Below are 21,307 nucleotides of genomic sequence, written 5' to 3'. Positions count from 1 at the left end.
AGACGGGGCGGAGCAGCCCCGAGGAGCGGGGCTGGGGAGCCCCCTGCAGCCCGGAGCCAGCGCCGGGGCAGCGGCACCGAGGGGCCCAGGGGCACCCAGTGTTCCTATGTGTGCTCCAGCACCCACCCCCGAGGCGGGGGCGGTTACAACGCGGCCGTCGGGGTTCTAGAACCCACCAGAACCTCCTGGGTCAGAGCAGAAGGGTCTGACTGAACTTAGGGGTGTAAAAAACGTTTATTTAACATGAGGTTTTGTACCTGACAAATATACAAATCGGGGCAGGTTTCACGAAGTAAACAACAATTGAAATCAACAATCGAATGAACAGTGATTACATCCAGGGCTGCTTTTGCTCAGCAGTTACAGTACCACGTACGAGGGCTGGAGGAAGGGTCTGGTTTTGGGCTTGGGCAGTGCCATGAAGCCCAGCTTTCCAGCAGCTCCCTGCGTGGCGCTGAGGCCCTGCCACGATGTGCTGCTGCTGGATGGGGCCGGAGCCTTGGAGCTGGGTGGCCTCTTGGTCCTTCTGCGCTTGCTGAAACCACTGTAGAATGGAGAGAGTAGGGCCATGTGTCAGGTCTGCTTTACCTGCCCCACTCCCTCCACCCCTGCTGTACTCATAGACACCACCATTAGGTTTCCTAGAAGGCTGGTTGGTTAGTTCCTTGCTGTGCAAGGCAGGCTATGAGCACAGCAACCCTTCAGATAACCCCAGAGAAGAGCTTACTGCCCAACTTTTCTATGTCCCCCCATTTGGAAAGAGGGCAGAATTTGTCCAACTGCTGCTCCTTTTTCATGTGGTCCCTTTCAGCACTGAGTAATCATCATGTTTTGATCGTGAATCTTCAGCACAAGCTGCTGCTGCTGCTGGAGTTACCAGACTAATAGCTACACTGACTGCTAAAATAAGGTGATTACTCAAAGGATGATCACCCCGCAGTAGCTCAGTGGTGGATCTGCCCTAGAAGCTCAAGACTAACCAGACTCCTGGATCCAAACGTTATGCTCCTAATGCAGGCACAGTTGTGAAGTACAATCGGAGGGAGAACTGGAATTAACAAGGGACTGGGAACTAAGGTTCAAATATTCCATCACATCCTTTGAGTTTTAAGCTCTCTGTGTTTCCAAGCCCAGAATGCAGTCAGCCTGCTAAGAATGGCTATGGAAGCACACTGAAATTCAGCACCACTGCATAGCTTGAGGCAGGCAAGTAAGAATCAAAGGACAAGTGTTAATATCCTCCTCACCAAGAGCTTTTTAAACAAAAAATGATAGAAAAACCAAAGCAGAGGAGTTGGTACCAGGTACCTGGAGGATTCCAATGCTATCCTTAAAGCCCACACTCCCAAAAACACCCTAGGGAAAAGCAGTACAACTCTGGGATCATCATCCTGCTGTCCTGGGCACACAACAGTTACCCATGACCACAAGTAACATACCGTCTGTGCTGGAACTGCTGCCCACCACCGTTACTTGTCTTCTTCCGCTTGGAGTCTCTGAAGTTTGGTGGCCTTTGCCTTTTCCTTCTTTGGTTTGTGTTATTGCAAAAGTAGCTTGAGGTTGTTCCTTCATCTTCCTCTTCATCACTCCCTTGTGTGCCAGCGCTTCCCGGGCCTGTGTCCACACTTTGGCCACCAGCATCTTCTACAGATATGAGTTAAAATGAGATCAAGATACTGCCTGGGCCTGGCATGCACTGGCTGCACCAAAACATCTGTCCTTGCTGGTCACAGCCTCCTCTGCACTGTGTAACTGTGTTTAGATCCCAGTAACTAACAGGTTAGGAGCAGAGCAGTAAGCTTAGCTCCCATGTCTTTAAGAGAGTCTGAATTTAACTAGTGAGAAGATAGCAAAGACCTTTGTATGCTCTGAAAGTATGCAATTGCTCCCTTTTTGTTATTACTAAACTGTAAGAATGAGTTTAGTTCTAGTGAGAGTTAGTTGGTTGTACTTAAAACCAGGTAACTTTCAAGAGAAACTTCTGATAGAGGAGAAGGGTACTCAGCAGGGAAGCCCACATTAGGTACAAGGCATACTAAACCTGGTGTGGTCCATTCCGAGTACTTCTCCATCACTTTCATTATCTCTCCACCATATTTTTCCAGCTTGTCTTCAGTGACACCATCGATCTGCAGTAAAACCTCTGCATCCGAAGACAAGGATTCTGCAAAGCAACAAGGTTCCAGTTAGACACATCAAACACACTCAGCTTTTAAAGAGATCAGAGTATTCTGGAGGCAGTTAACTCCTCTGAGTGCCACCCTGTGCATGAAGTGCTCCAGGAAGCATCTATCCTAGCACATTTCCAGGTGCTTAGCACAAAAACTGCTCCAACAGTTTTCTCCCCAGTGCTGCAAGGTTTGCACTGCAGGACATTCCCTTGGTTCTTCTCCAGCGGTGCTGCTGCAGCTCCAGGAACCTGCTCTGCACCAGCTGCTCCCCAGGGCTCATCCGGCTGCATTACATACCCCTGAACCTGCTCTCACTAAGGTGAGGAACGCAGGTTTCCTGTCACACACAGCTCCCAGCAGGGCCCCAGCCACCGAGGAGCTGACATTAAACATTACCTGCAATTTTCTTCAGGGTTGAAGTACTGAAAATGTTGAAGTAATGCACATCAAAGACCTTCCCAAGTGTTTTGCATGTGTCTGTGAGCTCACTGAGGCACTTCTTGACCATCTCTTCCCGCTGGGACATCTTTGCCAGGGAGGCCCTTTGCTTTCTGATGGCACTGGCACTTTCTGTTTCATGGAACTCAACCTGCCAAAAGAAGCCAAATCAATCACCTCTGCTGGGGAGTTACTGCAGAGCCATCATTAGATTGATTGATAACACAGGAATATAGAGCAAACATGGCAACAAGGAAACCAAAAGTGCTCTTTGATGAACCAAACACAGCTGTTTACCCACTTTGTAAACTATCTTTTATAAGCTATTCAACTGCCCCCAAGTTTCTTCTGCAAAGGACTAGCAGGGTACACACAGCACAGGCACGAAACCCTGAGAAGCCAGTTCTCAGCTAGCTGTAGACTGAGGTCACTAGGCATAATGCTGAGGGCTCTCCTCCAAGCACAGCACTAATGCAGAGGAGACATTGCCTCAGGCAGTTCTGGGACTGGTTCCATGACCTTCAAGTGCATTTTCTATCACTGCTCACCAGTGACTAGGAAAAAATAGAGCAGAAAATGCAGAGGGCAGCACTACTCCTTCTCCTTAGGTAGCTTTTCTGTGTGGTCAAAGCTCTCTTGTCAACTGGAATCAAGATGGATGGGGGGACAAGAGAAAGATTTAATCCTCTACAATGCTCTCCAACTCACCTTTTGCCTCACACTACTATTAGAATGCCGGACTAGAAACCGTGCTTGCTGGATTCTGTTCCCTGCATCTGCTGAAGATCAGTTCTGTACTTCAGCTGGCAGGCAAACCATGTCTGAACTATCCTGGGCTGTGTGCTGCATAAAAACTGTGGCACATTCCTTCAAACAATGCATTAAAGAAACTAAATCCTGTTATTCACCTGTAGTGATCCCTCTAGCACAGCTTGAGCATTCTCTCCCAGGACGACATAGGCCACGGCTTGGTCATTAGCTGTGATATACAGGTCTTCATCCAGGATCTTGTCCAGGACCAGTTTTCTAAACAGCCTTTCCACATTATGCCTTGAGTAGGCAGCTCCCTTCCCAAATATTCCAGACTGAATCTTCGCACTCGCTGTACCTGTGTGACAAAGACCCCAGGATCAGCCTGCAATTGGGAAGCCTACATGCACCTGTGGAAGATCCCCAAGGGTATTCCATAGTCTGTGCACACAGAAAACCGCATTTAAGCACCAGAAACTCTGAGCACCAGAAAACTAACATGATCACTATAGCAACTGAAATGGGTTAAAGCTTTAGTCTCAGTTATTTTGGATCATTTACCAGCAAGAGATTCCTGGAAAGAATAATTCTGCAAAGCAGATCTTCCTTTAACCCACTGCTGTTATTGCAGAGCCTCCCGATGCCTCGGTAGGGATCCTGCACCAAGTCTCTTTAGGAGCTGTTTCTGGAAGAGCAGCACTTACCTAGGAAGATGTCTACCATCATGTTCAAGGTGTATCTCCCAGAACCTGCATTTCTCTTTCCATTTGCTCGTCCCTTCTGTCCACAATGCTCTTGTACAAATCTTACAATGTTCTTCACTTCATCTGTTACATTCCTTGATTTGTAATCCTGTTAAAATAGACTTGATTAGGAACCATGTTGGGTGGTTCTGACCTAACACTGTCATTCATGAAAACCTGGGTTTCTGTTACTGAGCTTTTTCTACTCATGAATTCATTTTGTTCCAAGCAGGGAAACAATGATTTTCTACACCTACAGTGATACCAGATAGTCACGGGGATTCTGGGTTTGATCATACTCTGGAAGATGCAGGAATACACACCACCAGGTTGTAAATAACCTCTGAGGTGTTAATTCTATAGAGAGAGCTGCAAGGCTGCAGCTGAACACTGGTAATCTAGGTAATTCATGTGAAAGCATTCCTGTAATTATTCTATTGCCATGCACCAGACCTTACAATTCCAATATAGATTAAAATGAGAAGACTGGACTGAAAATGCATTATTCTAGTTGACCCTGTTAGAATCACAGCCATGTAAGGTGATGCTTCAAACACACGACTGAAGCAATTTCATCAGCTGGTCTGGCTTATAGAGCAGCGTTACTTCCTTGTCTGCTTCCACAGCTCTCTTCATTTCTACTCCTGCTCATGCCACTAACAAGTCTGCTTCAGTCCTTGGCACATAAACCCTAATTTTTGGGCCACCTCGGGCAGTGCACTCCTCCTAACCTGGCACTCGTGCTACCCTGGCAGCACAAAGCTGCCCTGAGCACATCAGAGCAGGCGGTTGAGGGATTTCCCCATAGCCATTATAGCATTAGCTCTGCCTCCTGTAAGCACTGCAGCCAAGAAAATCAACACCAGGAACACCCTTGCACCTCACTAGTACTGCTCTGACAGAAATAACATCGGAAGCCCATGGATAGTCTACTATCTGTGTAGGAGATCATCCACTCTGTAATTCTATTCTAGGTAAAACTCTGGAAATAACTTGGAACATCACAAAAATAGAAAGCATCTTCCCGGATTTTCTCCATTTGCCTTCCCAAATGTCATGTAACCAGTTTTTAACACAGCTAAATGCAAAACCAGTTTTAACACCACTATAAATAAGAGCTATGATTTTTACCTTCTTCCTGCTGCAGTTATCACAGATCACTTCTGGGTGATCTTTACAGAAGGTGGGATTAAAATCAGTTTCCCCAAAGTAGGCCAAAAGCTGGATTCTCCGGCAGTCCACCACGTTCTCACAGTAGTGAACCATGCTGTACAGGTTGTTGAAGTGGGTCTGCCTCGTGTGGCTGTTCCCATCCTTCTCCACTGAAATGCAATAAATTCAGTTATATTTGCTCTATCTGCACCCCTTCATTTTTATACATTATCAGATGGACAAAATACAATATTCTTTTTTGCTTCAAAAAGGTAAGTTAGACCAGAACTAACCTAGAGCAGATTTTACCTCTAAGGTGTAAAGAATGAAGAAGGGAAATAAGACCAGAATGGCAAGAATCAAGAGATGGATATGAATGAAACAACACAGTTTTGACTAAAATTAAGTACAAGTGACAAGTTTTTTGTTACAGGACACCAGTCAGGTAAAGATGCAGAGCTCTCCCCTCTATGCAACTCTACACATGGCACTTGTAAATGAGGAAATAACAGGGCTTAAAGGAACCAGTGACTGACTTCTTTAGCATCGTGTCCATTAGGTTACAGCCAGAACTCACTCAGGATTAGCCTCCGCAGTCTGGTGACGTCGCTGTAGCTGTAGAAGAGGACACAGTGGGACATCTCCCCATCCCGCCCAGCTCTGCCAGACTCCTGGTAGTAACCTTCTATGGATTTAGGAAGAGAGGCATGGATAACGTAGCGCACGTCAGGCTTGTCGATTCCCATCCCAAAGGCAATTGTTGCACATATAACCTAGGAAGGACGTATTTTGTTAGAGTTATGAAGTTATTCATGCAGCACTCCATGCCAAAACCAGACAAAATGGTGCAGAACCCAGAATTCCAGTTCTAACACTCTAAGATGAATGCAAAACAGCAAAACCACCTCTCCTTTCAGAGAGCTATTCCAGACAAAGGGAAAACTCCACATTTCAGTCTCAATATATGGTTCAGTAACATGCCTAGAGGTGTTTCAAGAGCCTTGTGCTGCTCAGTTCCTCCCTCCTGGAGGATCACACCTTGGTGCAGTGCTGCAGCCTCTGACTTGCAGAACTCCCAGCACAAAGACAGCTGATGTGTCCTGGCAGATCCACTTGGATCAGCTTTTTCCTACTGCATCCCATTTGGCACTGACATTACCCAGCTTCACTTTCATTTCCTAGGCCACGAGGCACAAAAGTGCTCTGAATTCTATTGCTTTTTTACCTGGCATCCCTCTTGGTTAATCCACTTCTTCTGCACGAGATCTCTGTTGGAGTCGGTGAGGCCAGCGTGATAGGCCAGCGCAGCCAGACCCTCCTTCTGCAGAATGGCTGCTGTGGTGTCACACTCGTGTCGGGAAAGGCAATAAATTATCCCAGAGTCATCTGCAGACACATCAAATGATGAGTGCTACAGCACAGCTCCACTCCCTTTCACTTGCTTAACACTCATACCTGGCAAGCAAATACTTCTTCAGTAGGGAGAGGTTGGTAAGTATAGTGCAAGAACTGCTTAATAAAGTAATTTTATGAATATCAGATGCCTGTGTTAGTTTCTCCTCACCCAATTTCCTGCTTTTTTAATCAAGAAAAGTTTTCCTGCTTGGCACTGAGCAATCTTAGGATTTAAAACACATCAATCAAGAGACAGAGCAGCTTAGGCAATGATGAACTAAATTACAGCACTAGAGAAGCTGGGAAGGGAGCTGGGTGCAGTCAATCCAGCAGCAGGAGCTGCAGGACTCCAAAAGGGAGCCTGGAAAGATTGGAATCTCTGAAGGTATCTTCAAGGGGAATCACAGATAAGCAGACCAGCAGAATGAAGCAGTTAAACAGTGTGACATGAGATGACCTTTCTGTGCTGAAGACAAGATGCTAAAAGGTCTGGCAACCTCCAGAAATATTACTCAAGACATTACTAGAACTCACTTTTCCATCTTAACTTGTTGAACACTTGTCTTTAGGATGCCCATAAATCCAAATCCCATTAGCACTAATGTCATTCTGCCTCCAACTTGGTTTCCTTGTAAATATACAAATTCCTTACAGGAAGGCAGAAATTTGGGGGTTTTACAGCATCAGGAAAGCTTTTCCTGCCTTGAAAAGCAGTTTATCAGTTCCCTGCAAGCACACTGTGCTGCTCAGTACTCACGTGGATGATTTTTCTTAATCCATTCCAAGCAATCCATTGCCACCTTCTTTGGCTTCTTGGGCAATACATCGTATTTCAAGTTATGCCTGTTGAAGCTCATTGTAAACCTAGAACACAACAGTTCATGGGTGCTCATCAGCCCTATGGGGGCAGCAATCCTTTCAACAAGTGAGGTACTGATTGGAACATCCCAAATCCAACTTGTTCTGCACTGTCTGCAAACAAATTATGGTTCCACTATGTCCACAGAGACTGACATTGCCTGTACTTTGGGGCTAAAATTCCTGGTTTTTCTCATAGCTGTGAAAAACCACAGCTACACAGCACTGTGGAGAGGAGGAAACACCATAAACCAAACACACACACGGTGATTTGTCTTGCCTTCATTTCCCTCTTAAATACTAGCATCCACATCTGACTGACCAGATCTGCAAAATGCAGCGTCACCTCCCTCTTCTACCCTAAACTACACAATAAAATCCACAAACTAGTGCTTTATTTTCCCATCGTGTACCATGAAAACATCACAATGCCTCCAGGCCCAGCAGAACCTCATTATCTCAGTTACTGCCAATGCTAATTAAAAACCACTTCAGTGCTTGCAGTTTTCCATGAGAAACACCCTAAAATACAACCTGCACGTTATGTCAGTGACACAGAAAATTTCATGAGGTTACTTTTGTATTAAACAACTTCCTTAGTCATGCAAGGAAGAGTTGGGCAAGTTGCTTCCTTCCTACTTTAACATTTTGGGTATAACTCACATTCAGTTCCATGCACACTGTCATCAGTGCAACTGCTTCAGTGTTTCAGATGGGCCTGTGATGCTTTTCTTGCTTTACTAGGTTTTCTACCCAACATCTCTCTGGCACAAATAGCTTCAGGAAGCTGCTGAGCAACTTACACTTGTGGCTTTAGCATCTCGAGCTGATTCTGGATATCCTTCTGCACTCTGGGGTTGGCAGTTGCAGTGAGGGCCATCATGGGAACAGCGTGAAACTTCTTGCGGAGCATGTTCAGTCTCTTGTAGTCTGGTCGAAAGTCGTGACCCCACTTAGAAACAGAATGAGTGTAAGTCAGTTGGATGCTCCAGGTGAGCCTTTTGCCCCCTTACAAACCAAGCCAAGGTTCTTACCTGGCTGACACAATGGGCCTCATCAATGACAAACCGTGCGAGGAGCTTCCTGCTGTAGAGGTTCTCCAGGGCTGACATCAGCCGGTTGCTTGCACTGACCTAGGTCCACATCCACCAGTGGCATTAGAGAGCAAACACAGGGAGCAAAGTGTCCCCCCACCTGACTAGGAACACAGAAACAGCTGCTCTGTGCAGCACAGTTAATCCTGACCCCACAGGTGAAGCCTGAAGGCATAAGGAAGATGGAATGAGCTTCATTTTAATTAGCAGTGATACAGCTGGTGTGGGATTATGCCAGGTTCTGGGACCATCTACCCAGAGGTCCTACAATCCAAGTAAATTTAAATGGCTTATGTCACAAAACACAGGCAAATACTGAGGAAAGAAATGCAATCAGCACACTGAACAGTCCCCTCACACAAAGTTCTTGTGGGTTAACACAGTTTTAAACACAGCATATAATTAAGTACAAGGCAATCTTTTGACAGCCACACATTACCTTGGCAGTTACATGTATTTTCCTTGTACTATTCTGCTCATAGTAGTTTAGATTCTAACAGCTACATGACAGCAGTTAGCCACTCATGTGCGGCAGGAGGCACCAAAATGGATGGGCATGGAGGGCTGCTTTAAGAATGTTGATTTTACAGACAGACTCAGTTCTCATTCTCACTGAGATGAGTTACAGCCTCTTACTGAACTACCTACCAATGTGGAACAGTTTTCCCCCCCAGAAGCCCACTCTAAGGTCAGTGCTTCCCTTTGAATGCTTCACAGCAACCCCTCCTACTGCTTCCAGGAGCCTGCGGTTCCCATTGAATACCAACCTTCTCAGGGGTGACATACAGGAGCTTTATCACAGGATCTTTTTTTGACAGTTGCATGTATATCTGTGAGGCATCAGCATCTGTTCTATCCCCAGTCAGGTATGTTGCAGCAATCTAGATGGAAAAATGATATCAAGTTTGAATAGGTGCAAAAGAACTTCCAAAAACATTCCTACATCTAGTTATAAACCTCTGCAGTTTTGTCCTAAAACTTATTATCCACCTTTGGTTCCCTGGTCTCTCAACCTCGGTAATACCCTAATACACTTCACCAAGACAAAATACAACTAAATACAACACTCAGAGCCTAAAAACTGGGTATCTGTACTTCAAAACTAAGCTTCAATAACAAATACACATGAGCATCAGTAAATCTAGCAGTTAGACTGCCAAGATATTCTAGTTCATCTAATTTAGATCTTGCCAGACAACCTTGTGTGCCTTTCACAGTTCCCATCTAACCAATTTTTGCAGTTCATATTCGAAATAACCATAAGATTTGCTGTAAAAAATCAGATTTCCAATGCACTTACGTGCTCTTTAACTAAATAAAACTGTTTGAACTTACATCTAAAGTCTTCAGTTTCTGAACCTGGTCTATTATCAGCGACCTCAGTGGAGAGATAACAATAGTGACTCCAGCAGAGACACACGCTGGTAACTGGTAGCACAAGCTCTTGCCACCACCTGTGAGGATTAAACAGAGCACAACACATGCTAGATATCCAGAGGAAAGGGAGGGAGTGTGGGGAAGAGGAGGAATTGAGGAGACTTATTTCTTACTTCCCATTTTACAGCACTTTCAGAAAGAATAAACTTTTACCAATGCCTGCCTCTAATGGGGTACTAGGAGGATAAGGGAGAACTATCATGTGAAATACTCTGGAAGGCAGAAATCCAATCACCTCATTCAAAACACCACAGCACACAGTGTTCCAGAAATCCCAGCAGCACAATGTATCACCACCGCCACAAGGGCACAGAGAAAGGATTGTCACAGGCCTTGCAAAAGGAGCTTGGGGTCCTTATTTCCCAAGTGTGTGCACGCTGTGTGATGATGTCTGGAGGTACGTACCAGTGGGCATTAAGATGAAACAGTCTTCGCCCAGCAGAGCAGCGTTGATGGCCTCCAGCTGGTTTGTCCTGAAGCAGTGCAGCCCAAACTTCTTGTGAAATACAGTCATCATTTCTTCAGAATGGGAAAATTTCAGGCCCCTGAAACGCTCCAGTGCAGGGTTAACAACTGCTGGAGCTACACACACAGAAAATGTTCTTCCAGTAAGTCATAGTATCAGGTTGTGTCCCTCTTGTACCACAGAACTGCTCCACTGGGAGGGGATGAGGTGCTGGGTGCCCAGAGAAGCTGTGGCTGCCCCATCCCTGGCAGTGCTCAAGGCCAGGTTGGACACAGGGGCTTGGAGCAGCTGCTCCAGTGAAGGGGTCCCTGCCCGTGGCAGGGGTTGGAGCTGGAGGAGCTTTAAGGTTCCTGCCAACCCAAAGCATCCTTTGATAACAGATGACTTTGCCACCACTTCTACCCTTGAAACCTTTTAAACTCAAATCTCAACTTCCTAAGAAGTGGCTACCCAAGGGCAGGTGCCAGCTGGATCAGTGACAGGGAAGCTGCTAAAATGGGTTAATGTTTTCACCTCCCTTTTCCAACCCAACCCTGCAGTAACCCCAAGTAACACTGCCCCATCCCTGTCCCCCAGGGGGCTCAGGCTGCCTGCAGCAAGTGCCCATTTTTGAGCATTTTGCATAAGCAGCTACAGCTGTTGTACAGCTTTGAACCACCAACTGCAGGATCGTCCCTTAGAACACAGGAACGTGCTAGTTTCCAGTTTCAGCAGCTTCACCTTCCCAGCAGCCTGCAACCTGCATGGCCAATGGGTATTCAAGAAGTTTGGCCTCACTTGGAGGCAAAAAAACCCCAGAGAAGATGACTTTGCAAAAAGAAAGCAAGAGAAATATCCACAGAAACAAAAGGTTTCGATGCAACCTACAGGCAGCTACTTGGCATGAGTAAATCAAGTGCATCCAGATCCAAAACAGGAAAGTCACTCCAATACACATAACCTACCTGAATAGTTCTTTGTTGTCATCAAGGAGCTTGACTTGGAAGCAGCAGGATTTGATACAACAGCAGATCCCTTGGCCTTGGACATTATCTTTGAGAGCAGCGATTTGGCCGGTGGCCCTTCCCTGATGGGCTGGTACAAGGGTGTGGACTGCACCCCTGGTGCTGAAATATCCACCATGTCCTCCCAGCCCTCATCAAAATCATCAATATCAATGGGGTCCAGGTCAAAGTCAGCATCATGTATAGCTGAAGTGGTTTCTGCAGGAATGCCAATGGGAGCCTTGCTCTGCCCTTTGGGAGCTGTGCTTGCAAGAGGCCTCTGCAGCAGAGGGTGGATTTCGCTGCTCCTCGAGGGGCGGTTGAGGGTTGCCTCAGGATAGAGGCTGAGGGAAGCTCCCTCTGCACCATTCACCTTGGAGGAAGACAGTGCAGTGGTGTCCGAGGAGGTGACCTCCTCAACACTTTGCTTTGAAGCATATGAGGTATCCCAGGTTTGATTTCTAGGGGTAGAAAACTTGCTTGAATGAGCAGAGCCCAGCAGCAGGGAAGGGGAGGTTGTGGCTGTGGGAGAGTTTCTGCCAGGATGGAAGCTCCAGCTGGGGCCAGGACATGGTGCAGCACCAGGACATGTGGGAGAGCCCCGCTCCACAGGCGCCTGCCAGGCTCTGGGAAAGCTGCTGTTGAAGCTGCGTTTGTTCAAAGCAACAGAACTAGAGAGCAATTTTCTCCTGGGAGAGATGTCAAAGGAAGGAAGAAGAAAGAAAAGGAGATATTCAGTCACAAGCGATGACTTATCGAGTTCTACAATATACATTAAACAGTTTTGTCTCTCTCTTATTCACAATATTACCATATGGTGCTTACTTTGGATTCTGTGTCTCTGTATTTTAAAAACATTTCAAGCAAATCCAGAGAAGAGAAAATTACACCAGAGCTCAGGTGAGCAAACTCATGACAAGATTATTGCATCTCCTCTGCAGGTGGAAAAGGAAAGAAATCCCCAAAGCAAGATGCTGAGCAGGCAGGATAGAGCATGGAAAATCACAATCCTTTGAGGCACAAACCTGAAGTTAATAAAGCAAAAATAGGCTTGAACCAGACTACAGGTTTCTGTACTTCCTAACAACTGTGTTTGTCTGTGGTAATAAAGGGAAATAGAATAAATGAGTTCTACTGAGAATGCTCAGCAAAAGCACTTAATTGCAGTCCAGTAAAAACCACAATCTCTGTATTTTATCTATGCCTTGTGTCATCAGATGCTGCAGAAGTTAAAGCAGCAGATGCAGTATCAATAACCAGGTTGAAAGGTGACAAGCATATGGATATTAAGAGGAGTCAATCACTGTAGCCAGTGACAGTGAGTCTCAGAGAGAGGATATTAAATGAATGTATCTGGTTGTGAGAGCACCGAGCAGGTTCCATCATCTCACCCTTCTGCTCTGGAAGCAGTGGTATAGGTCCCGTCCAGAGAAGGGGTACAGCACCCCCTCTGCTCAGACTGGACATGGAAGCAGATCCTCTCTTCCAGCAGAACATGGGCACCACACTTCCAGCAGGTTGGGCAACGGTTTTCCCTTCATCGGCTCAGTGATTTTAAGCCTTTCAGAACTCCTGCCCTGTGATCGGTGCACTGGGGACACCTGCAGGCAGGCACCTCTGAGCACCCAGCAGCCCAAGCTCACTGAAGCCTACCTGAGGTCTCGCTGCTGGAGAAGGTCTTTAGCACACGACAGAGACTTGAGCTCATGAAGTGGAATGGTCTCTACCAGCTTACAGATCTCCTCCATGACACCATAGAGCTGCTGTTCCAGAGGCAAGCCTTTATCTGTTGGATGGAGGGATTTCAGCAGACAGTAATGGAGTAAGATGATGCACTCTCCAAAAGACAGTAACTTGCAATAAATGAGTCTAAGTAATTCCAAATATATTTTAGAGTCCATCTGCGTACAGGAACTGTTTCTGTGTGCATGAACCCACCTCATCTATGCATCTTTGCCTTTGTATTATCCATCTATATTTGTTTCCCAACCTTTCCACAGTTCTTTCAGACTGACTTCCAGAAGAAATGACACAGCACAGACAGGAGCAGTTACAAACCACCCCCAAAATCTAGGGCACAGAATTCCAAAGGTTTCACATACCTGCATCCTCCACCCCAGCAACAGGCTGCGTTGTGGCAGCAGCCCCAGGCTTGGATGCAACGCTGCCCGCTGTGGATCTTCCATCAGTGGGAGACTCTTTACAAACACTACTAAGATCAAAAGGAGAGGTCACTAAAATACAGGTATCTGTTATGGAAGCATTGCTATGAGAGAAGTTTACCTTTCTGAGTAACAGCACTGAAGATGTGTGAAAAACCCAAGACCTTTCTGAAGCCCCAGCTAACCCCCAGTTAAAACCCAACACCTGACCAGTATCACCCATCTGTGTGGCAGGGGGAGGACTCCCTTCAGTAATGGTTCTCCCCTCCCACTACAAAAGGAAAACCAACCCTGCTTTCCCTGAAACAAAACCACCTTAAACATCAGCCCTAAAGAGAAGTATTTCATAAGCCATTCACAGACACTGGGAACAGACACAATCAGCTCAGCCGGTGACAGTTCCACAAGCACTACTCGGTGTTATTAAAACCACCCCACAAACAGCGTTACCCATGAGCTGTGTTTCACCTGAAGCTCTTCACAGAAGGCGAGAAGCTCGGCAGCTCTTCCTCAGGGGAAGGCGGAATCACATCCAGGTCATCATCCTCCCCGAGCTCAGCACCGGTGAGCGCTGCAAGCTCGGCCTCATCCAGCTCGGGGGGGCTGTTCTCGTTGCTTGGCTTCTGGCTGCCTTCACCTGGACCAGCAGGACCTGAAAGTGCAGTAATATTGCTGGGTAAGAGAACACGCTCCTGGTACGAACAAAAATGCAGTGAACAGAGAATAATAACCAAGTATAAGGTGATTTTATGTCTCTTGCATGACTTTTAAGTGCTTTTCCTTCTATAATGAGCCTCTGATCCCTGTTCCCTCTGGAATCCCACATGGGAATCCCACACCGCAGCCCTGCCCGAAGGGAAGCGTTACCCGGGGGAGGCTCCGCAGGCGCACCCTGCCCCAGGCCCCCGCTGATGAGCGGCTGCACGGACGAGGGCTCCGGCGAGGCCCGAGGCTCCGCGTCCCCCGGCGGGGCCTCCCGCTGCCCGCGGGGGGTCAGCAGCGGTCCCGGGCAGCGCCTGCTCCCGGCCCCGGACAGATCGAAGTCGTCGATGTCGTCCCACTCGTCCTCGATGGTGATGACGGGGCCGGGCTGAGGCACACTCCTCACGGTGTTCACGTCCTGGTCCCGGAGCGCGGCGGGGGCCGCGGAGGGTCTCTTGAAGGTGAAGCCCCTGTGGGGAGCGGAGCGCGGTGAGCGCCGGGAGCGGCCCCCGGGCCCCGCCGCTCCCCCGGTACTCACGTGGGCCGCAGGCGCGGCGGGGCCGGGCGGAGGGCACCGCGGGCCGAGTGCCGGCGGAGCTGCTCCCGGAGGTTGTTGTGCGGCGGGGCCGCCATGGCGGCGGGTCCGCCCTGCCGCTGGGGGGCGCTGTGGGGCCGCCCCTCGGCCTTCGCACTCCGCGCCAAAACACGGAGTGAGCGCTGCTATTGGGCAGGCGCGCCGGAGCGGAAGTGACGCACAAGCTTCCGTTGCCATGGTGACGGAGCGCGGCTGCGCGGTGCTGTGGCTGTCATGGCGGCGCCGGGGCTCGGACGGTGCAGCCGGTTATGAACAAGGTGCGTGCCCCGCGGCCCTTGAGGGCTCCCGTACCCCCCCCCCCCTCCCGGGGACCGGGGCAGCCTCAGTCAGCGGCAGGGTCACCGTGAGGTAACAACAGCGGTGCTGCCGCTGCTGCCATAGGGTCCCTCCCCTGCGCTCGTAAACCAGCAGCAATAAAAGATGCTTGCTTTTTTCCCTCATTCAGAAACGAAAATCATTGTGTGTTAGCATTAAAATACTCGGCTTTTAATTAAAAAAATACTAGAAAGATTTAGTGAAACATAAAATGTACAAATCACAGCTCTGCTCTCTCTGGGAAAACGAGAAATCACCTTCAAATTAAACGATGTCCACAGGCCACATCTGGTGCTGGGCTCCAGTTAATGGTACACGGGGTAACAGGGAAGCATTCCCGCTGTGTGCCAGAGCCCCCGGTGCCACCAGCACAGTGCAGCCGGGGAACAGCTTGGGTTTGGCTGGGGAGGGAAGGCTCCGGCTGCTGGGAGCTGTGTGCAAGCCAAGGGGGTGCCTGTGGTAACAGCGGGTGCCTCATTGTGCTCTCAGGGTCCTGATGGCAGTGCTCGAAGTCAGAACCACGCACTCATTCCTTTCCCTGTGCCCTCTTCCTCAGCCTGTGCTCTCCTCTTACACCTGAGGGACTGGGTAAGACGCACAAGCAGCGAGGCCACACATATTCTTGCCACGTTCAATAAGGAAGTACCTAAAAAGAGAGAGAAACGTTTGTGAGTGTTCCCTCCTCTGGCACAGTCAGTGAACAGGCAGCGTAATGCAACTGCTGTCAGTGTGCGAGCTCCTTTCTCATGCCAGCACAAGGAGCATTGAAATACCTGTGACAGAGCTGTTCCTATTGGTAGTTAACCAAGTGTTGCTATCCCCTGTCCCTTGTACCACAAACCAGGAGAGTTAGCACCTGACTAAAACATGTCACTTGCAGCTGGAAATACCTGTGGAGCCCAGTAGAAACTCGCTCCCAGCACAACCTGTTTGTAAGCACAGAAGGGACATGGTGCTTGGCTGGCACCAGGCAAACCAGTGGCACTACAGCTCTGGTACAGCCGAACCTCTGGGGACAACAGTGGGTACATCTGAGTGTCTGCTCCAACCAGCCCCTCAGAACTGATTGTAGAGCTCTATCCCCTTTTCTCCTGAGACTGGGATGATTCCCCTCGTCCTCCCAGAGAACAAGCTGTGAAATGCGCAAGGGGCAACCTGGGGCTGATGCAGGCAGGTGAAACCTCACACTCTGGTCCTTTCACCAGGTACAGGCTGCAGTGCAAGCTCCTTACCCCTCCATGCCCCACAGCGGGCCCCAGGAGTTCTTCACAATCCAGTAAGGGGTCCCGTTTTCTTCTCCGTACCCCACGGCGAGGACGGCATGGTTCACCTTGTCGGGGGTGTGCTCACACCGTGGGCTGCAAGGAACAGCACAGGAACAGTCACCTCGTGTCTCAGACTCACTTGCACCTCTTTGACCAGAGATATGCTGCAGTGCCTCGGCTCAGACTGCACCACCCACAGCTTGGATACACAGACACTGCCCTGGGCCAGGCTGCCCCAGCCCTGCGGCAGGTCCCTGACCTTCAGTGCAAACACAGCCCAGCCTTCAGGCTGGACTGGATCCTAGCAGTAAGCTGGCTGCAGGCACCCTTCCCTCATCCCCTGGGAAAGCAGTGTATCAGGGCTCAGTTTACTTCTGTTTTCTTTTAAACAGCTCAGTGTCCCTGCAGCTGGTGCTGCAAAGCTGGAGAAATGGGGATATGAAGGGATTCCAAGCGTACACCCTCACCTCCCAGGTGCATAAACACTCACTTGGAATAGACTCCTTTCCTGTAGTGCATGAAGTTACTCGTCACCTCAAAGGCAAAGCTCACCGGGTTGTGCTTCCCCACAGCTTCCACCATGCCATCCTCGTCATACTGAGGGAAGAGGATCCCAGTTACTGATCTCCCAGTCACACCAGGACCCCCAGACCAGGGGGCAGAGCCCCACAGGGAAGGCTAACCCTGCCCTTCTGCTTGCATTGAGACACAAGAACCAAGACTTTCGCAGAGCCTGCAGGCACACTGCTGTGGAAGTGGGCAGAGCCCCATTGCCTGTATTTTGGCTCCACCACTTCATCAGTGCCGCCCTCAGGAAAGGGAGCTGGGGAGGAGCAGTGTGCATGCCAGCAGCACACAGCATGCAGCTCACACTGCAGGGCCCTGCACGTCCCATGGCATCCGAGCACCTTCCAGGTCAGGCTTGGCACAGCCCTGCAGGTTTGGAAACCAGCCCTTGGGGCCTTACCTGTGTGATATTGATTACATCCTTGACAAATGCAATGGCCTTCTCTGGCTGGAACTTGCAGGTGCCATTCTGTGCAGACAGAAAGGAACAGGAGTTAGAGCCAGCTCTGCCACAGCAGGAATGCATCTGAGCTGCACTAGGAATACCTCAGCCCGGTACGGGTATGTGTCCTCCCCCATGAGCCCCTTGTTGTACAGAATGTACTCGAAGGCTTGGCTTGGCAGGCCCCTACAAGACACCACAGTGAGAACACAGGTTAACTCGGATGGTAACAATGAGCAGAGCCATCCATATCCTCCCACAGACCAGGGGGGAAACGGGGGGACCCCATCCCAGCAAGTGGCTCCCTGCCCCAGCCACCTTTGGGAATGCATCCCAAAGGGGTCTTTTCTTCCACAGGGGGAAGTAAAGGAGCGTGATCAGGATGTGCTAACAGAGAAAGCACTGAGGAGGAGTCATAAGAAAGCTAAAAAGCACGGAGTGGCTGTGCTCAGCTCTGAGCATCCCTCAGGGAGCACTCATCATACAGAAAACAGAAAGCTGTATTTTCTGCCTTCTCTAGCAATCCAGAGGGGAAATAGGTTTCTGTTAGCTCCTTAAAGCACCACGAGATGTGTGTGACCCACGAGGAGCAGCATACCAACCCCCCTTGATCTCCCCAAGCACACTGAAGCCTGGCTACAGAGCAGCCATGACTGTGGAACTGGAAACCACTGCAACCAAACCAGTATCCAAAGAAAAACTAACAGAACAACAGAGGCTGGGAAATGCTGGAGGTTTAGTGACACTTTCCAGCCTCAAGGGAGGGTAAATTAAAAGGAGCAAAGGAATCACAGACACATCTCAGCCAAGGGGAAACAAAGACCTCATTCCAAGACTTAGACACTAGGCCTTGAAGAAGGCTGTCGATCATGGAAAATGACATACTCTCATTTCTATGCTTTATTACTTCATGTTACTTACCCACTGCAGCCGTGGTTGTTGAAAGCCTGGGCACAATCAACTAGCTGCTGTTCTGCCTACAGGAAAGGGTTCGGGTCAGTACATATCCAACCCCTGCAGCCAGAATACAGGAGATAAAATGCAGGCAATCACGGGTTTTACCCCCGAGGAGGGGACAAGGAAGGCATGGAGCCAGCAGCTTGGGATGCTCCTGCTGCAGGAGGCATTCCCCCTCAGGCCTGCTGGGTCACAGGGCCACTGTCCCCCCCAGGGGAGGGCAGGCTGAGATCTCTTCCAAAGGTCAAGTTTGTTTTTAACACAGCCTTGGCTGGTCAGTAAGTCACAGCAGCGGCTGCTGCCTTTCCAGTTCTTCCAGACCATAAATCCTCTGGGATTTAAAACATAAACAGTGTCACAAGGTGCTGCTTGCAGCAGGGAGCTCCTGCCTGCCTGCAAGGTTGTCCTGCTCCAAAAACGGCTCTGCCCAAGCCTGGGCCAGTGGGACACATGGACACTAAGAAGGGATGGCAACAGGCACATCCTTGCACACAGAAAGCACCCAGCCCCACTGCCCTGCAGTTTAGCTCAGCTTGTGGAGCACTGTAATGGGTCTGCAGGGCTGGGTGTCCAGCTCAGGACAAGGAGCCAGTGGCTGTCCCAGCCCATCCTGGCAGATAACTGGAGGCAGGACTTGCTGTCAGGGCACAGGAAAGGAAAACCTCTTACCAGAGAGAGGAGCTTTCCCGTTGCAATAGCAATAGCAGACTCCAAACAGCCCGTGGTGGAAAACGTCCAGCAGCTCCCACAGGGCCCCTGCATTGGAAACCAGAATGGGAATGCTCCATAAGATGTTCCAGGGTCACCAGCCTCCCCAAAACACTGGGGCGAAGGACACACCAGGCCTTTGCCTTCTGCTCAGCCCCTACCCCAGCCACAGAGGGGCTGTAGGGACCCGATGCCCCACAGACACACCCCCCATCCCTGCCCCGTGCCCTGCCGCAGCCGTTATCCCCTCTCCCGGTGCACACTCGGTGCATCACCCATGGCACACGCTGCTCACCTGGTTCTTCACGGGTGTCACGAAATTCCCCTTCTTCCTCCAGTCGATGGAGTCGGGGGCCGGGCCAGGGCTGCGCAGGAAGCTGCCCTTGGTGGCAGAGCAGTTCTGCAAGCGAGGCAGGAGGGCTGTGCTGGCTGCTGGAGCATCCCCAGCCCACTGCACACAGCGGGGAGACCCGAGCCGGCCCTGCCAGAGCTGCTCCGGGAGCAGTAACTGCTCCCCACCCTAGGGCTGCCCATAGGAGCACAGCCGAGCCCCAGAACCGAAAGCAGAAGTGACGGTCCCAAACTGAGCGCAGAGGGGGAAGGGACGGGGCTCACCTCGTGGCACCAGGGCTCTGGCTTGGCAAAGCGGATGTGGGGCACCGCAGGAACGGGTGCAGCCGTGCCCAGAGCCTCCACAGCCCGGGCCTGTCCCCCCCCGCACACTGCCCCTCACCTGCGGCTCTCTCCATAGGAAGAGCTTCTTGAACTCGTTGAAGCTGAGATCCGAGAACTGGTTCAGGCCCACTGCAAGAGGGAGGACACGGAGGGCTCGGCTCACGGAGGGCTCGGCTCACGGAGGCCCAGCCCCGGAGGGGAGCAGGGGCCGGGGCTGCGGGCGCGGCTCGTACTCTGGTAGCTGTGGTTGCCGGCGTTGTGCTCCTCGATCCGCCTCTTGTTGGCCAGGAAGGTGCGCAGCCTGCGGGGGTACTCGGCGGGGCCATAGCTCCGGTTGTGCTGCGGGCAGAGCGCGTCAGCCGCCGGCATCACCCGGGTCCCCCGGCCCCGGACCCCCCGGCTCTACCTGCAGCATCCAGGCCTTGAACTGCAGCTCCTCTGCGGGAGACAGCGGAGGCGTCAGCGGCATCACCGGCTCGGACAGCGCCCGGGCCAAGGCCGGGCCGAGCTGAGCTGAACCGAGCCGAGCCGGGCCGGGCAGGGCCACCCCTTCCCCTCCCCTCCAGGTGCCCTTCTACCTTCGGCGGAGGGCGCCCATGCGGCTGAGGGCGTCAGGAGCGCGGCCACAGGCAGCGGCAGCAGCAGCAGCAGGGCCCAGCTCATGGCCGAACCGAGTCTAACTGAGCCGAACCCAACAGAGCCGAACCCAACCGAGCCGAGCCGAGCGAGCCCGAGCGCTGCCGGAGGGGCGAGCGGTGGGCGGAGCTACCCCGGGGGGGCGGGGCGTGCGTGCGGGCTGAAGAACGCGAGCAGGCGCAGTTCACCCTGAGATAGAATAGATTTATTAGCAAGAGGTAATCAGGAAACATAGATTTTTACAAAAAATGGAAATATCTTTTTTTTTTTTTCCTTTTTTATCTTTTCCAAACAAGCTGTAAGTTGAAATAGGGCTTGAAAGAGAATTCTCATACCACGAGGTATTGCTTACAGCAAAAGTGTTGTGGTTGTCGGAGTGGAGCATGCCTGCCACTGTAGAGTTAAACTGTGTTTATATACTGTACAATGTAAAAAATACATGGTAATATTCACAGAATAAGCACTACATTACTATATTCCTGCTAGCAGGTGGTTAGACAGGATTACAGTATATGTAATAAAAACACTCGGTCATCGGTTTCTAATTCTACATCATGTTACTCAGAGTGGTCACAAGGTTTACGGATCTACAGCATATCCACAGAAGCTTGGCGTGAGCCGCACGCAGCGAGGAGAGCCAAAGGGACGGTTCCATCTTCCCGACGCGGGAGGGAGCGGGGCAGCGGCCGAGGGCACCGGGGGATGAACTCCATCATGGTCTCTTCCCCCACCACACAGAGCATCACCGCTGATGCTGCCCCAGCAAGAGCTGCTCTGTGCCCCTATGGGGCCCCTG

At 50.3% G+C, this 21,307-nt stretch overlaps 2 protein-coding genes across 5 annotated transcripts; both read right to left on the bottom strand.

The window, feature by feature from the left end:
- Positions 1 to 227: 227 nt before the first annotated feature.
- Positions 228 to 14,993, bottom strand: BLM (BLM RecQ like helicase). 3 transcript variants are annotated; one of them, XM_034065935.1, is made up of 21 exons: positions 14,890 to 14,993; positions 14,517 to 14,821; positions 14,118 to 14,301; positions 13,590 to 13,699; positions 13,141 to 13,273; positions 11,449 to 12,176; positions 10,444 to 10,620; positions 9,937 to 10,055; positions 9,369 to 9,482; positions 8,542 to 8,640; positions 8,311 to 8,459; positions 7,407 to 7,513; positions 6,480 to 6,640; positions 5,832 to 6,027; positions 5,234 to 5,424; positions 4,064 to 4,211; positions 3,518 to 3,717; positions 2,568 to 2,760; positions 2,042 to 2,164; positions 1,440 to 1,644; positions 228 to 544 (listed from the first exon to the last, which is right to left on the bottom strand). In XM_034065935.1, the coding sequence occupies exons 1-21, from the start codon at positions 14,982 to 14,984 to the stop codon at positions 361 to 363; spliced, it is 3,921 nt and encodes a 1,306-aa protein (XP_033921826.1). In that variant the 5' UTR covers positions 14,985 to 14,993; the 3' UTR covers positions 228 to 360. The 3 variants fall into 3 exon arrangements, with proteins under 3 accessions (XP_033921826.1, XP_033921825.1, XP_033921824.1); XM_034065934.1 differs by lacking the exons at positions 228 to 544; positions 1,440 to 1,644; positions 2,042 to 2,164 and having other exon boundaries at positions 2,354 to 2,760; positions 14,541 to 14,821; XM_034065933.1 differs by lacking the exons at positions 228 to 544; positions 1,440 to 1,644; positions 2,042 to 2,164 and having other exon boundaries at positions 2,361 to 2,760; positions 13,590 to 13,696.
- Positions 14,994 to 15,410: 417 nt separating this feature from the next.
- Positions 15,411 to 20,604, bottom strand: CTSH (cathepsin H). 2 transcript variants are annotated; one of them, XM_031054954.2, is made up of 12 exons: positions 20,454 to 20,604; positions 20,282 to 20,313; positions 20,109 to 20,214; positions 19,934 to 20,004; positions 19,496 to 19,600; positions 19,162 to 19,248; positions 18,457 to 18,512; positions 17,640 to 17,721; positions 17,494 to 17,562; positions 17,017 to 17,123; positions 16,494 to 16,619; positions 15,411 to 15,907 (listed from the first exon to the last, which is right to left on the bottom strand). In XM_031054954.2, exons 1-12 carry the CDS (start codon positions 20,536 to 20,538, stop codon positions 15,832 to 15,834), a joined length of 1,002 nt encoding a protein of 333 aa, XP_030910814.2. In that variant the 5' UTR covers positions 20,539 to 20,604; the 3' UTR covers positions 15,411 to 15,831. The 2 variants fall into 2 exon arrangements, with proteins under 2 accessions (XP_030910814.2, XP_033921829.1); XM_034065938.1 differs by having other exon boundaries at positions 19,947 to 20,004; positions 20,454 to 20,595.
- Positions 20,605 to 21,307: the final 703 nt, after the last annotated feature.

Source organism: Melopsittacus undulatus, chromosome 9 (genome assembly GCF_012275295.1).
Source record: "Melopsittacus undulatus isolate bMelUnd1 chromosome 9, bMelUnd1.mat.Z, whole genome shotgun sequence".
Lineage (NCBI taxonomy): Eukaryota > Metazoa > Chordata > Aves > Psittaciformes > Psittaculidae > Melopsittacus > Melopsittacus undulatus.
This window is presented reverse-complemented; position numbering and strand designations above follow the sequence as displayed.

What these genes read in the sequence shown, in the direction of transcription:
- CTSH (XM_031054954.2), bottom strand. Translation starts at nt 20,538, where the DNA reads ATGAGCTGGGCCCTGCTGCTGCTGCTGCCGCTGCCTGTGGCCGCGCTC. An exon ending in ATGGGCGCCCTCCGCCGAAG is followed by an intron (nt 20,314 to 20,453) that starts GTAGAAGGGCAC and finishes TGTCTCCCGCAG; the next exon opens with AGGAGCTGCAGTTCAAGGCC. An exon ending in TCAAGGCCTGGATGCTGCAG is followed by an intron (nt 20,215 to 20,281) that starts GTAGAGCCGGGG and finishes CTCTGCCCGCAG; the next exon opens with CACAACCGGAGCTATGGCCC.
- BLM (XM_034065935.1), bottom strand. Translation starts at nt 14,984, where the DNA reads ATGGCGGCCCCGCCGCACAACAACCTCCGGGAGCAGCTCCGCCGGCAC. An exon ending in GAGATGCTAAAGCCACAAGT is followed by an intron (nt 7,514 to 8,310) that starts GTAAGTTGCTCA and finishes GTTGTGTTCTAG; the next exon opens with GTTTACAATGAGCTTCAACA. An exon ending in GATGGTAGACATCTTCCTAG is followed by an intron (nt 3,718 to 4,063) that starts GTAAGTGCTGCT and finishes TTTGTCACACAG; the next exon opens with GTACAGCGAGTGCGAAGATT.